Source organism: Odocoileus virginianus, chromosome 27, assembly GCF_023699985.2.
Source record: "Odocoileus virginianus isolate 20LAN1187 ecotype Illinois chromosome 27, Ovbor_1.2, whole genome shotgun sequence".
Lineage (NCBI taxonomy): Eukaryota > Metazoa > Chordata > Mammalia > Artiodactyla > Cervidae > Odocoileus > Odocoileus virginianus.
The window spans coordinates 44,414,960-44,427,305 of NC_069700.1; the positions used below are offsets into that span (position 1 = coordinate 44,414,960).

The following is a 12,346-nucleotide window of genomic DNA, read 5'->3' on the forward strand; positions in this document are numbered from 1 at the left end:
ATTTTGTCTTCAGAGAATTTGCGATACTTCTCACATTTGTTCTGGGCTATTCTCTAAAGTCTATTCTATGTTTATATATTTCCTTGCAATGCATTTGGTGCTTTCAGATTCTGTGTGTCTCTTTGTAACAAGACAACCTATGATATTATTTATTTGCATATTTTATTCTGCTATTTCTCCATATTAAAAAAAAACAGTGTCAAAGGGCTCCTTTGACTTAGTGCTCATAACTTAGTTTGCTGTATATTTTTGGTTATGATATCTGACTTTCTTTCCCACAGGAAGAATATAGGAATGATCAGAAATGGTGACTCGCCATTAGCAATGAAAAGAACAAATGCTAGCACTCCGGAAGGTTTCATCCTACTGGGCTTTTCTGACCAGCCCCACCTGGAGATGGTTCTCCTTCTCGTCGTCTCTATCATATACATTCTGACACTGATGGGGAACACAGCAATCATACTGGTCTCATACTTTAACCCCAAACTCCACACGCCCATGTATTTCTTCCTCTCCAATCTCTCCTTCCTGGACCTCTGTTTCACCACCAGTATTGTCCCACAAATGCTTTGGAATCTCAAGGGGCCTGACAAGACCATTAGCTACACTGGTTGTGTGATCCAGCTGTTTGTTGCTTTGGGGCTGGGCTCCACAGAGTGCATCCTGCTGACTGTTATGGCCTATGACCGCTTCAGTGCTATCTGTCGACCCCTCCACTATGGAGTCATCATGCACCCAAAGCTTCTTCAGCAGCTAGCAGCTCTGGCCTGGATCAGTGGTTTTGTTGAGTCCACGGTTCAGACCATCCTTGTTTTCCAATTGCCTCTTTGCAGCCATCACATGATGGATGATTTCATGTGCGAGGAGCCTGCCCTGATTAAGATTGCCTGTGTGAACACAACCTTCCTGGAAAATGAGCTCTCCATAGCTATTGTTTTCTATGTGGTGATACCTCTGGGGCTTATTCTGGTCTCCTATTTCTGCATTGTTAGGACTGTGCTGAAGATAAAATCCGCTGAAGGCAGGAGGAAAGCATTTGGGACTTGTGGGTCCCACCTAATTGTTGTGGTTTTGTTTTTTGGGACAATAATTTCTGTCTACATCCAACCCAAAAGCAAATACACAGGGAATTACAGTAAATTCCTCACCCTCTTCTACACTGTAGTGACACCCTCACTTAATCCTTTGATCTACACCTTGAGAAATAAAGAAGTTAAGTGCGCTCTAAGAAGGTTAGTGGGAAGAGATTCAAACTGAGGAGAAATGTGAGCCATCCTCATGCACTCCCTCAGATGTTGGGAACTTTTAACATCATTTACTTCTGGTTTCTCCTTTCACTTATGAGGATCACAGCTAAATCTCTTGAATAAAAGGGTGTGAAATTTTCTTTCAATGACATCCTGAAGTTACCAAATCTAAATTCTTCTCCGTTCAGAAATGTGTCTCTTTTTTTCAGCTATTTTGTAAAGATTCTATTAATAAATAAATATTTATATTATGTGCATGTGTATTTGTATTATGCTTTCAGAAGTCTGGAGTTACTGATCTAGTGATTAACTAGTGACAGATACTCATTAATGATAATATTACTGTTATGACAGATCTGCTTTCTCATCACAGAAGAAATCATCTGCCTCATCGTGGTAGAGCTCACATCATAGCTACAGATACGGGGGTTTAACTGAGACCTTCCTATCGCTCTCCAGGTCTCACACTCAATAGTTCCTAGGCTGTATGTGTTCTGTGCCTACTTTATATGAAAATGAAAAGGTTCACTGAAAGAGCCACAGTTACCTAACCGTTTTTCTTATTTGGAGGATTGTTGATTCCAGTTCATTGACTAGAGGAATCTGGGATTAAGTACACCTAGGATTTTTCAGCTCTCCTCTACCCACAGGGAAAGCTTCCAAGGGCTATGAGCCATGAGATGAGTATTTCTCTTTCATACGTGTCTTGTCAGCACAAAATACCTCTCCCCCTCTTTCGATCAATTATTTAGCTTTATATCTGGAATCTAAGCAAATATGCAAATAGAGCTTTAAGTATTGTCATTAAATGTGAATATTTAATTTGACAAAGTAAATAGATATCTTTACACAAAATGTCTTTGGTCTCATAATTTATTCAGTTTTATAGATAATACAATTTTATAGAATTTGCAAAATTGCTTTTCCTCATATTGAATATAACATTTTTTTTCATTTATTTTTATTAGTTGGAGGCTAATTACTTTACAATATTGTAGTGGGTTTTGTCATACAGTGACATGAATCAGCCATGGATTTACATGTGTTCCCCATCGCGATCCCCCTTCCCACCTCCCTCCCCACCCCATCCCTCTGAATATAACATTTTTATCTGTTCCAATAACATTCTTTAAAATATTGACTTTTCCCATATATTCACAGTGGTTATTTATTTATAAAATATTATCAAGATCCTTCAGTCAGTTCAGTTCAGTTCAGTTGCTCATTCATGTCCGACTCCTTGCAACTCCATGGACTGCATCATGCCTGTCCATCACCAACTCCCAAGAGTTTACTCAAACTCATGTCCTTTGAGTCGGTGATGCCATCCAACCACCTCAATCTCTGTCGTCCCCTTCTCATCCCACATTCAATTTTTCCCAGCATCAGGGTCTTTTCAAATGAGTCAGTTCTTCACATCAGGTGGCCAAAGTATTGGAGTTTTAGCTTCAACATCAGTCCTTCCAATGAATATTCAGGACTGATTTCCTTTAGAATGGACTGGTTGGTTCTCCTTGCAGTCCAAGGGACTCTCAGGAGTCTTCTCCAATACCACAGTCCAAAAGCATGAATTCTTTGGCACTCACCTTTCTTTATAGTCCAACTCTCACATCCATACATGACTACTGGAAAAACCATAGATTTGACTAGACAGACCTTTCTTGGCAAAGTAATGTCTCTGCTTTTTAATACACTGTCTAGGTTTGTTGTAGCTTTTCTTCCAAGAAGCAAGTGTCTGTTAATATCATGGCTGCAGTCACCATCTGCAGTGATTTTGGAGCCTAAGAAAATAAAGTCTGTCACTGTTTCCCCATCTATTTGCTATGAGGTGAGGAACTGGATGCCAGGATCTCAGTTTTCTGAATGTTGGGCTTTAAGCCAACTTTCTCACTCTCCTCTTTCACTTTCATCAAGAGGCTCTTTAGTTCTTCTTCACTTTTTGCCATAAGGGTGGTGTCATCTGCATATCTGAGGTTATTGATATTTCTCCCAGAAATCTTGACTCCAGCTTGTGCTTCATCCAGCCCAGCGTTTCTCATGATGTACTCTGCATATAAGTTAAATAAGCAGGGTGACAATATACAGCCTTGATGTACTCCTTTCCCTATTTGGAACCAGTCTGTTGTTCCATGTCTAGTTCTAACTATTGCTTCCTGACCTGCTTACAGGTTTCTCAAGAAGCAGGTCAGGTGGTCTGGAATTCCCATCTCTTTCAGAATTTTCCACAGTTTATTGTGATCCACACAGTTGAAGGCTTTGGCTTGTCAATAAAGCAGAAATAGATGCTTTCCTGGAACTCTCTTGCTTTTTTGATGGTCCAGAGGATGTTGGCAATTTGATCTCTGGTTCCTCTGACTTTTCTAAAACCAGCTTGAACATCTGGAAGCTCACGGTTTATGTACTGCTGAAGCCTGGCTTGGAGAATTTTGAGCATTAATTTACTAGCATGTGAGATGAGTGCAATTGTGTGGTAGTTTGAGCATTCTTTGGCTTTGCCTTTCTTTGGGATTGGAATGAAAACTGACCTTTTCCAGTCCTGTGGCCAGTGCTGAGCATTCCAAATTCGCTGACATATTGAGTGCAGCACTTTGACAGCATCATCTTTCAGGATTTGAAATAGCTCAACTGGAATTCCATCACCTCCACTAGGTTTGTTCATAGTGATGCTTTCTAAGGCCCACTTGACTTCACATTCCAGGATGTCTGGCTCTAGGTGACTGATCACACCATCGTGATTATCTGGGCCATGAAGATCCTTTTTGTACAGTTCTTCTGTGTGTTCTTGCCACCTCTTTTTAATATCTTCTGCTTCTGTTAGGTCCCTACCATTTTTGTCTTTTATTGAGCCCATCTTTGCATGACACGTTCCCTTAGTATCTCTAATTTTCTTGAAGAGATCTCTAGTCTTTCCCATTCTATTGTTTTCCTCTATTTCTTCACACTGATTGCTGAGGAAGGCTTTCTTATCTCTCCTTGCTATTCTTTGGAACTTTGCATTCACATGGGTATATCTTTCCTTTTCTCCTTTGCCTTTTGCTTCTCTTCATCAGGATCATCTAGATCCTTACTGGTTTTAATTCTAGAGCCTGGTTAGGCATACTTGCAACATGTGATTCTTTTATAAGTGTGGCTTTTGAATATATTTAATAGAAGCTAATCCTAAGGAATCATTTTAAGAAAGAAAGAAACTCTAGCTGAACATAATATAAAATTAAATGGAATGGTCAAAAGATATTCAACCATATTGGAGAAGAAAAACATGATGAAGTCAGAAGCCATTGATAAGGTAAGTTAAGTGTTATCTCTGTTTTTCTGTTATCTCTGTATTTCTCTATTCACAAGATGAACTTTGATTAGTATTAATTTTCAACCCTATGGACTGTAGCCTGTCAACCTCCTCTGTTATGGAATTCTCCAGGAAAGAATACTGGAGTGGGTAGTCTTTCCCTTCTCCAGAGGATCTTCCCAACCAGGGACTGAACCCAGGTCTCCTGCATTGCAGGCAGATTCTTTACTGCCTGAGCCACCAGGGAATCCCAATAATTATTATTGTAGTAATATTCAAATAAATTATTTCATTTATGGTTTAGGGCAGCCAAAGGTCTAATAAGCAATATGATTACCCGAATACTTTAAATTCTTATTATTTCAAATAGACATCACATTTTAAAAAAATAATAAAAATGACACTGTTATGCCCAGTATTGCATGTATTTCCTTTTCTTTGTGCTTATTTTCCTGGGGGTAAGGGGCTTGACATTTGCCTCCCCATTTGTTCTTCTACTAAGTAGCCTATGTTCAAGTCCAGCATGGTGTCATCTCCTCTCTTGAACTTTCTTCCCAGCAACTCCTCTCCCTTACCCCCATAATAGTCACTTACATGCCCCTTCCACTCTGTGTTTCACCACTCTGTAACTGCTAACTACCCCAAGGACAATTAATTGTTCATGTCTTCCTGAGCATAGTCTCAGACACAGACACAGAGTGAAGAATTTTATGAATGCTAAGCTTTACTCTGGCTGTCCATATATTCTGCTCATTGGCACATATTCTGTTTTCTGAAGTTAATTATGGATAAATCTCTCTTCCTCAAATATCTCAAATGTTATGGTTATTTTTTTCTCAATCTAATCATTACTGTCAACTCCTAACAAAATATTCTTTGTTCTTTTCGTGGGTGTACCATAGTTTAGCTTGTTCTTCTGAAATGTCATCAACCAAAATTCTAAAACAAATTTTTCCATGTAAATGGCAGAAGGATGAAGAGGTTTTACCTCCATTCTTCTGGACTCTATCTGCTCATTAGCATCATCTGAGCTTATGCTTTTATATTTGTTCATAACACATTATTGTTTATTCCTCATTAACATTTGATGCCAGAACATAAAAAAACCATAGTATGCTTTTCGAGGTTCCAAATTATTATGAACAGCAAATGTACTGGGGGCATTCACCAAAGAGTATGTATAAAATGTGTTATTTTTGCATATACATGAACCCATGTACACTCACAGAAGCACACACATTCAAATCCATACTGAATAGCATAGAAATGGTTATTCTGGATATATTCTATCAGGGTTCAGGTCCTAGTACAGCCATCTAAACTAGGTTCAAAATTAAAATTTTCTTAAATATCTGTTTCTCAATTTTCCCATTTGTAAAAGAATGTGATAATAATACCTCCCTATTTGGGTTGCAATGAAGAGTAAGTGGGTTAATTCCCTTAAAAGCACTTAGAAAAATGGCAAAGTACTTAAGAAGCATTAGCTACAGTAGTACCTATATATAATACAGGCACACTGTCATAATAAATTTACCTTCATATACACTCTCTCTTATCTTTCTGTATGCAGGTCAAGAGGCAACAGTTAGAACTGGACATGAAACAGTGAACTATTTCAAAATTGGGAAAGGGGTACATCAAGGCTGTATATTGTCACCCTGCTTATTTAACGTATATGCAGAGCAAATCATGTGAAATGCTGGGCTGGATGAAGCACAAGCTAGGAATCAATTTTGCCAGGAGGAATATCAATAACCCAGATATGCAGATGACACCACCCTTATGGCAGAAGTTGAAGAGGAACTAAAGAGCCTCCTGATGAGGGTGAAAGAGGAGAATGGAAAAACTGGCTTCAAAGTCAATATTCAAAAAACAAAGATCATGGCATCTGGTCCCATCACTTCATGGCAAATAGATGGGGAAACAATGGAAACAGTGACAGACTTTATTTTCTTGAGCTCCAAAATCACTGCAGATGGTAACTGTAGCATGAAATTAAAAGATGCTTGCCCCTTGGAAGAAAAGCTATGACAAACCTAGACAGTGTATTCAAAAGCAGAAACATTACTTTGCCAAGAAAGGTCCATCTAGTCAAAGCTATGGTTTTTCCAGTAGTCATGTATGGATGTGAAAGTTGGAGCACAGAGAAGGCTGAACAGCAAAGAACTGATGCTTTTGAAATGTGATGTTGGAGAAAACTCTTGAGTCCCTTGGATTGCAAGGAGATCCAACCAGTCAATCCTAAAGAAATAAATCCTGAGTATTCTTTGGAAGGACTGATGCTGAAGCTCCAATACTTTGGCCACCTGATGCAAAGAGTTGACTCATTAGAAAAGATCCTGATGCTGGGAAAGATTGAAGGCAGGAGGAGAAGGGGACAACAGAGGACGAGATGGTTGGATGACATCACTGACTCAATGGGCATGAGTTTAAACAAGCTCAGGGAGATGGTGAAGAACAAGGAAACCTGGCATGCTACAGTCTATGGGTTCACAAAAAGTTAGATGTGAAAAATAACTGATCAACTGAAAAATAGTTGATCAACTGATCAACTGAAATGTAACAACACACTCTTGTAGAATTTGATGTCACTATCCATAATTAGCCCCTCTGTTTATTATCTTCATCTCCAGTTCACGTTTTTCTATTCATTTTCCATGATAAAAAGAGAAAAGCAAAAATACATATGTACATAAAAATTCCATCTAAATGTTCACAAAATTCAGGGTCAGTTAAGAAAATAAGATATCAGAAGTAGTGAAGGTCTGTGAGTGTTTTTAATATTTAAACTGACAAATAATGGTACTCTGTCTAGAAATAAATGCTGAATCATATAGAAATAAATACATAGGTCTCACTGGAGGTAAGGATACAAGCAACTGCAGTCAAATTCTCTTCTCAGTCCCTGTCATTTAGAATAATTCCAAACCAGGTAATATCTGATTTTTTCATTACACTTCTACTGTTTTCAGGATTTATCCTATGCTGACCTTTGTCTGGAGACCCTGAGAGCCATATAGTAGAGGTCAGATTTATGTACATAGAAAGAAAGTTTAATTTCAATCATTGTCTACAGAAAGAGAGTGAGATGCTCAAGGACTTCCTTGGTGGGGCTCAGTGGTAAAGAATCTACCTGCCAATAAAAGAGACATGGGTTTGATTCCTGGTTCAGGAAGATCCCCTGGAGGAGGAAATGGCAACCCACTTTAGTCTTACTTTGGAAATCCCATAGACAGAGGAGCCTGGCGGGCTACAGTCCATGGGGTCACAAAAAGTTGCACACGACTCAGCAACTAAACAACAATCCATCTGCTGCCTTGAACTCACCGTGATGACCGACTCACACAGCAGCTCACACAGTGCTTCTTTTCGGGAGCAAAATTTTAAGTTTGTATGCCTTCTCTTTACCCTGCAAAGCCTGGCTTGGTACCAATAGCCTTCTCTTTACTTTCCCTAAGAGAGTGCTGAATGCTCAAGTTCGTGTGTTTTCTCCCAGTTCCAGAGTTGGATCAGCTTTCTGCACAAACTCTGCAGCCATCTGCAAAGGCTTGCCTCCAGTGCATACACGAAACTGGCCACTGGCTAGAGAAGCATGTGGGTGAGGCATGCAGAGCCTCTGGAATAACCATGGACCCTCTGAGGGATCTTCAGATAAGGCATCCTCAGGGACACAAGGCCAGGCTTTCTAAGGGGGTCCAGGACTTGGTTAGGATCCCTGTCTCTTTGATGCCCTGGCTGCTGTTCTCCCAGCCTTTCCCTACCCACTAGTCATGCTACCGACCTCAGTATTCTAAAAGAAGTGGGTCTCTTTAGCAGCATCCCACACTGCCCAGGAAGCTAGGCACTCACTCCTTTGTCTCACTTTTCCCCGTAGGAGAAATCACAGGCCAAGAAGATCTCTCTTGGCATGAACTGGGCCAATGTGGGAGAGAGGTGACAAAGTAAAGTGAAACTGTTCTTTTACCTTTGTCAATGCCTGGATTCCTGGAGTTCCATAAAGAAAGTCTCAAAAATACTGTTAGTGGGGGAAAGATGGTAGAAAACATCTCACCATTTTGATGATTTCACATTCTATTTACACACTATTTTTCTGATATTCTTTAGTTCTTTGTGCATGGTCTCCTTTACCCTCAAATTATAATGATCACTTTTAAACATATTTTTCTACCAACTGTGAGAAGATATTAAAATGCTTAAAATGTTTTTATTCATTATTTCCTAGTTCTCAGGCTCTTTGAAGTTTTTAAATAGTTTATAATTTTGGCTATTTTGTGTCTACCAGTTAATCTATTCAAGAAGGGTTATTAGTTTAATTTCATCTACATAAAACAATGCCCTTGACACTGCAAACAGGCCTCCGGGTTCTAGCTAAAGACTTCCTGAGACCCGACTGGCGGTGCGTGCTGGGGCCGCGGAGGGAAAAAGCGCGCCGTACCCGGGAAGAGAGGGCGCCCAAACCTCTGGCTGCCTGGGCCGCTAGCCTCGGAGGGAAAAGGCGCGCCGCACCTAGGGAGAATACGCCCAAGCCTCTGGCTGCCTGGGCCGCTAGCCTCGGAGGGAAAAGGCGCGCCGCACCTAGGGAGAATACGCCCAAGCCTCTGGCTGCCTGGGCCGCTCGCCGCGGAGGGTAAAGGCGCGCTGCACCCGGGAGAGTGCGCCCAAGCCTCTGGCTGCTTGAACCGCTCAGGCCGGGGAAGGCACAAAACGCAGGAGCAACCGAATCTGCGCTTTTGTGGAGTACCCGAAAACTGGAACCGCACTCAACGCAGGGCCCGCTCCATATAGAGCAGCCGGGAGCCTGAGCAGTGTAGACGGCGAAAGCACAGCCACCCGTGAGTGGGGCAAACCCAGTGTGGCCGGAACACGCTGAGTGCTATCCACACAGAGCGGTATCTGTCTGCAGCGCCCCGCCCTCCCTGTAGCAGGACTGAACTGAACTAGAGAACCTAAATAAGAGATCACCTCCGCCCGCCTGTGTCAGAGCGGAAATTAGACACCAAAGAGACAGCAAACAGAAGCCAAATAAACAAAGGGAACCGCTTCAGAAAGGACCGGTGCAACAGATTAAAATCCCTGAAGGTAACACCGACTACACAGGAAGGGGCCTACAGATATCGAGAAGTGTAAGCTGGAAAGAGGAGCTATCTGAAATTGAACTGATCCTACGCTGACCGCAACAACCTCAGAGAAATTCCTAGATATATATGTACATTTTTTTTTAATTAAAAAAAAAATTTTTTTTCTTTTTCTTTCCCTTTCTTTTTTTTTTTTTAAATTTTTTATTTTTTCTCTTTCATTTTCTTTTATAATTCCCTATTACTCCCCCATTACTCCTCAACTTTCATTTTCATATATTTTTACGATTTTTTTATTTGGGGGAAAAAAAAAAATTTTTTTTTTTCTTTTCTTTTTTTCTTTTTCTTGTTTTTATCTCCTATTTCCTTTTAGAGTCCTCTAATACTCCTCTATTATTCCTTAACTTTCATTTTCATTTCACTATAGCCACAAAAAAAAAAAAAGAGAGAGAGAGAAACCCTATTTTTTAAACTGAACTTCATATACAGTTCTAAATTTTTTTGTGTTTTTGTTTTTAAAGATTGTATTTCAAAGAGTCTAACCTCTACACTAGATTTTCAATCTTTGTTATTCTCCCTCAGAACACCTCTACTTCCTTCATTCCCCTTCTCTTCCCAGTCCAACTCTGTGAATCTTTGTGGGTGTCTGGGCCACAGAGAACACTATGGGAACAGATAACTGCGTAGATCTGTCTCTCTCCTCTTGAGTCCCCCTTTTCTCCTCCTGCTCACCTCTATCTCCTTCCTCCCTCTCCTATTCTTCATGTAACTCTGTGAACCTCTCTGGTTGTCTCTCACGGTGGAGAATCTTTTCACCATTAACCTAGAAGTTTTATTATCAGTACTGTATAGTTGGAGAAGCCTTGAGACTATTAGAAGAATAAAACTGAAATCCAGAGGCAGGAGAATTGAGCCCAAATCCTGAGAAAACCAGAAAACTCCTGACCACACGGAACATTAAGGAATAAGAGACCATCCAAAAGCTTCCATACCTACACCAAAACCAACCACCACCCAAGAGCCAATAAGCTCCAGTACAAGACATACCACGCAAATTCTTTAGCAACGCAGGAACATAGACCTGAGTGTCAACATACAGGCTCTCCAAAGTCACACTTAACACAGAGACCCATCGCAAAGCTCATTACTGGACACTCCATTGCACTCCAGAGAGAAGAAATCCAATTCCACGCACCAGAACGCTGACACAAGCTTCCCTAACCAGGAAACCTTGACAAAACAATCGTCCAACCCCACCCACTGGGTGAAACCTCCACAATAAAAAGGAACCTCAAATCACAAGAATACAGAAAGCCCACTCCAGACACAGCAATCTAAACATGATGAAAAGGCAGAGAAATACCCAACAGCTAAAGGAACATGAAAAAAGCCCACCAAGTCAAACAAAAGAGGAGGAAATAGGGAATCTACCTGAAAAAGAATTTAGAATAATGATAATAAAAATGATCCAAAATCTTGAAAACAAAATGGAGTTACAAATAAATAGCCTGGAGACAAAGATTGAGAAGATGCAAGAAATGTTTAACAAGGACCTAGAAGAAATAAAAAAAAATCAATTAAAAATTAATAATGAAATAAATGAGATCAAAAACACTCTGGAGGGAACCATGAGTAGAATAACAGAGACAGAAGATAGGATAAGTGACTTAGAAGATAAAATGGTGGAAATAAATGAAGCAGAGAGGAAAAAAGAAAAAAGAATAAAAAAAAATGAGGACAACCTCAGGGACCTCTGGGACTATGTGAAACGCCCCAACATTCGAATCATAGGAGTCCCAGAAGAAAGAAAGGCCATGAGAAGATACTCGAGGAGATAATTGCTGAAAACTTCCCTAAAATGGGGAAGGAAATAGCCAACCAAGTTCAAGAAACCCAGAGAGTCCCAAACAGGATAAACCCAAGGCGAAACACCCCAAGACACATATTAATCAAATTAACAAAGATCAAACACAAAGAACAAATATTAAAAGCAGCAAGGGAGAAACAACAAATAACACACAAAGGGATTCCCATAAGGATAACAGCTGATCTATCAATAGAAACCCTTCAGGCCAGAAGGGAATGGCAGGACATACTTAAAGTAATGAAAGAGAATAACCTACAACCTAGATTACTCTACCCAGCAAAGATCTCATTCATATATGAAGGAGAACTCAAAAGCTTTACAGACAAGCAAAAGCTGAGAGAATCCACCACCACCAAACCAGCTCTTCAACAAATACTAAAGGATCTTCTCTAGACAGGAAACGCAGAAAGGTGGTATAAAAGTGAACCCCAAACAACAAAATAAATGGCAACGGGACCATACCTATCAATAATTACCTTAAATGTAAATGGGTTGAATGCCCCAATCAAAAGACAAAGGCTGGCTGAATGGATACAAAAGCAAGACCCCTATATATGCTGTCTACAAGAGACCCACCTCAAAGCAAGGGACACATACAGACTAAAAGTGAAGGGCTGGAAAAAAATATTCCACGCAAACGGAGACCAAAAGAAAGCAGGAGTCGCAATACTCATATCAGATAAAATAGACTTTCAAATTAAGTCTGTGAAAAGAGACAAAGATGGACACTACATAATGATCAAAGGATCAATCCAAGAAGAAGATATAACAATTATAAATATATATGCACCCAACATAGGAGCACCGCAATATGTAAGGCAAACGCTAACAAGTATGAAAGAGGAAATTAATAGTAACACAATAATAGTAG

At 40.1% G+C, this 12,346-nt stretch overlaps 1 protein-coding gene across 2 annotated transcripts; it reads left to right on the forward strand.

Annotated features, from left to right (window-relative positions):
• Positions 1–324: 324 nt before the first annotated feature.
• On the forward strand, positions 325–10,063 carry LOC110133404 (olfactory receptor 2H2-like). 2 transcript variants are annotated; one of them, XM_070456873.1, is made up of 2 exons: positions 325–1,246; positions 9,747–10,063. In XM_070456873.1, the coding sequence occupies exons 1-2, from the start codon at positions 325–327 to the stop codon at positions 9,989–9,991; spliced, it is 1,167 nt and encodes a 388-aa protein (XP_070312974.1). In that variant the 3' UTR covers positions 9,992–10,063. The 2 variants fall into 2 exon arrangements, with proteins under 2 accessions (XP_070312974.1, XP_020742954.2); XM_020887295.2 differs by lacking the exon at positions 9,747–10,063 and having other exon boundaries at positions 325–1,257.
• The last annotated feature ends 2,283 nt before the right edge of the window (positions 10,064–12,346 follow it).

Coding starts and splice junctions, on each gene's coding strand:
- LOC110133404 (XM_070456873.1), top strand. CDS start 325: ATGAAAAGAACAAATGCTAGCACTCCGGAAGGTTTCATCCTACTGGGC. Junction 1,247..9,746: donor AAGAAGGTTAGTGGGAAGAG/ATTCAAACTGAG, acceptor TATATGTACATT/TTTTTTTAATTAAAAAAAAA.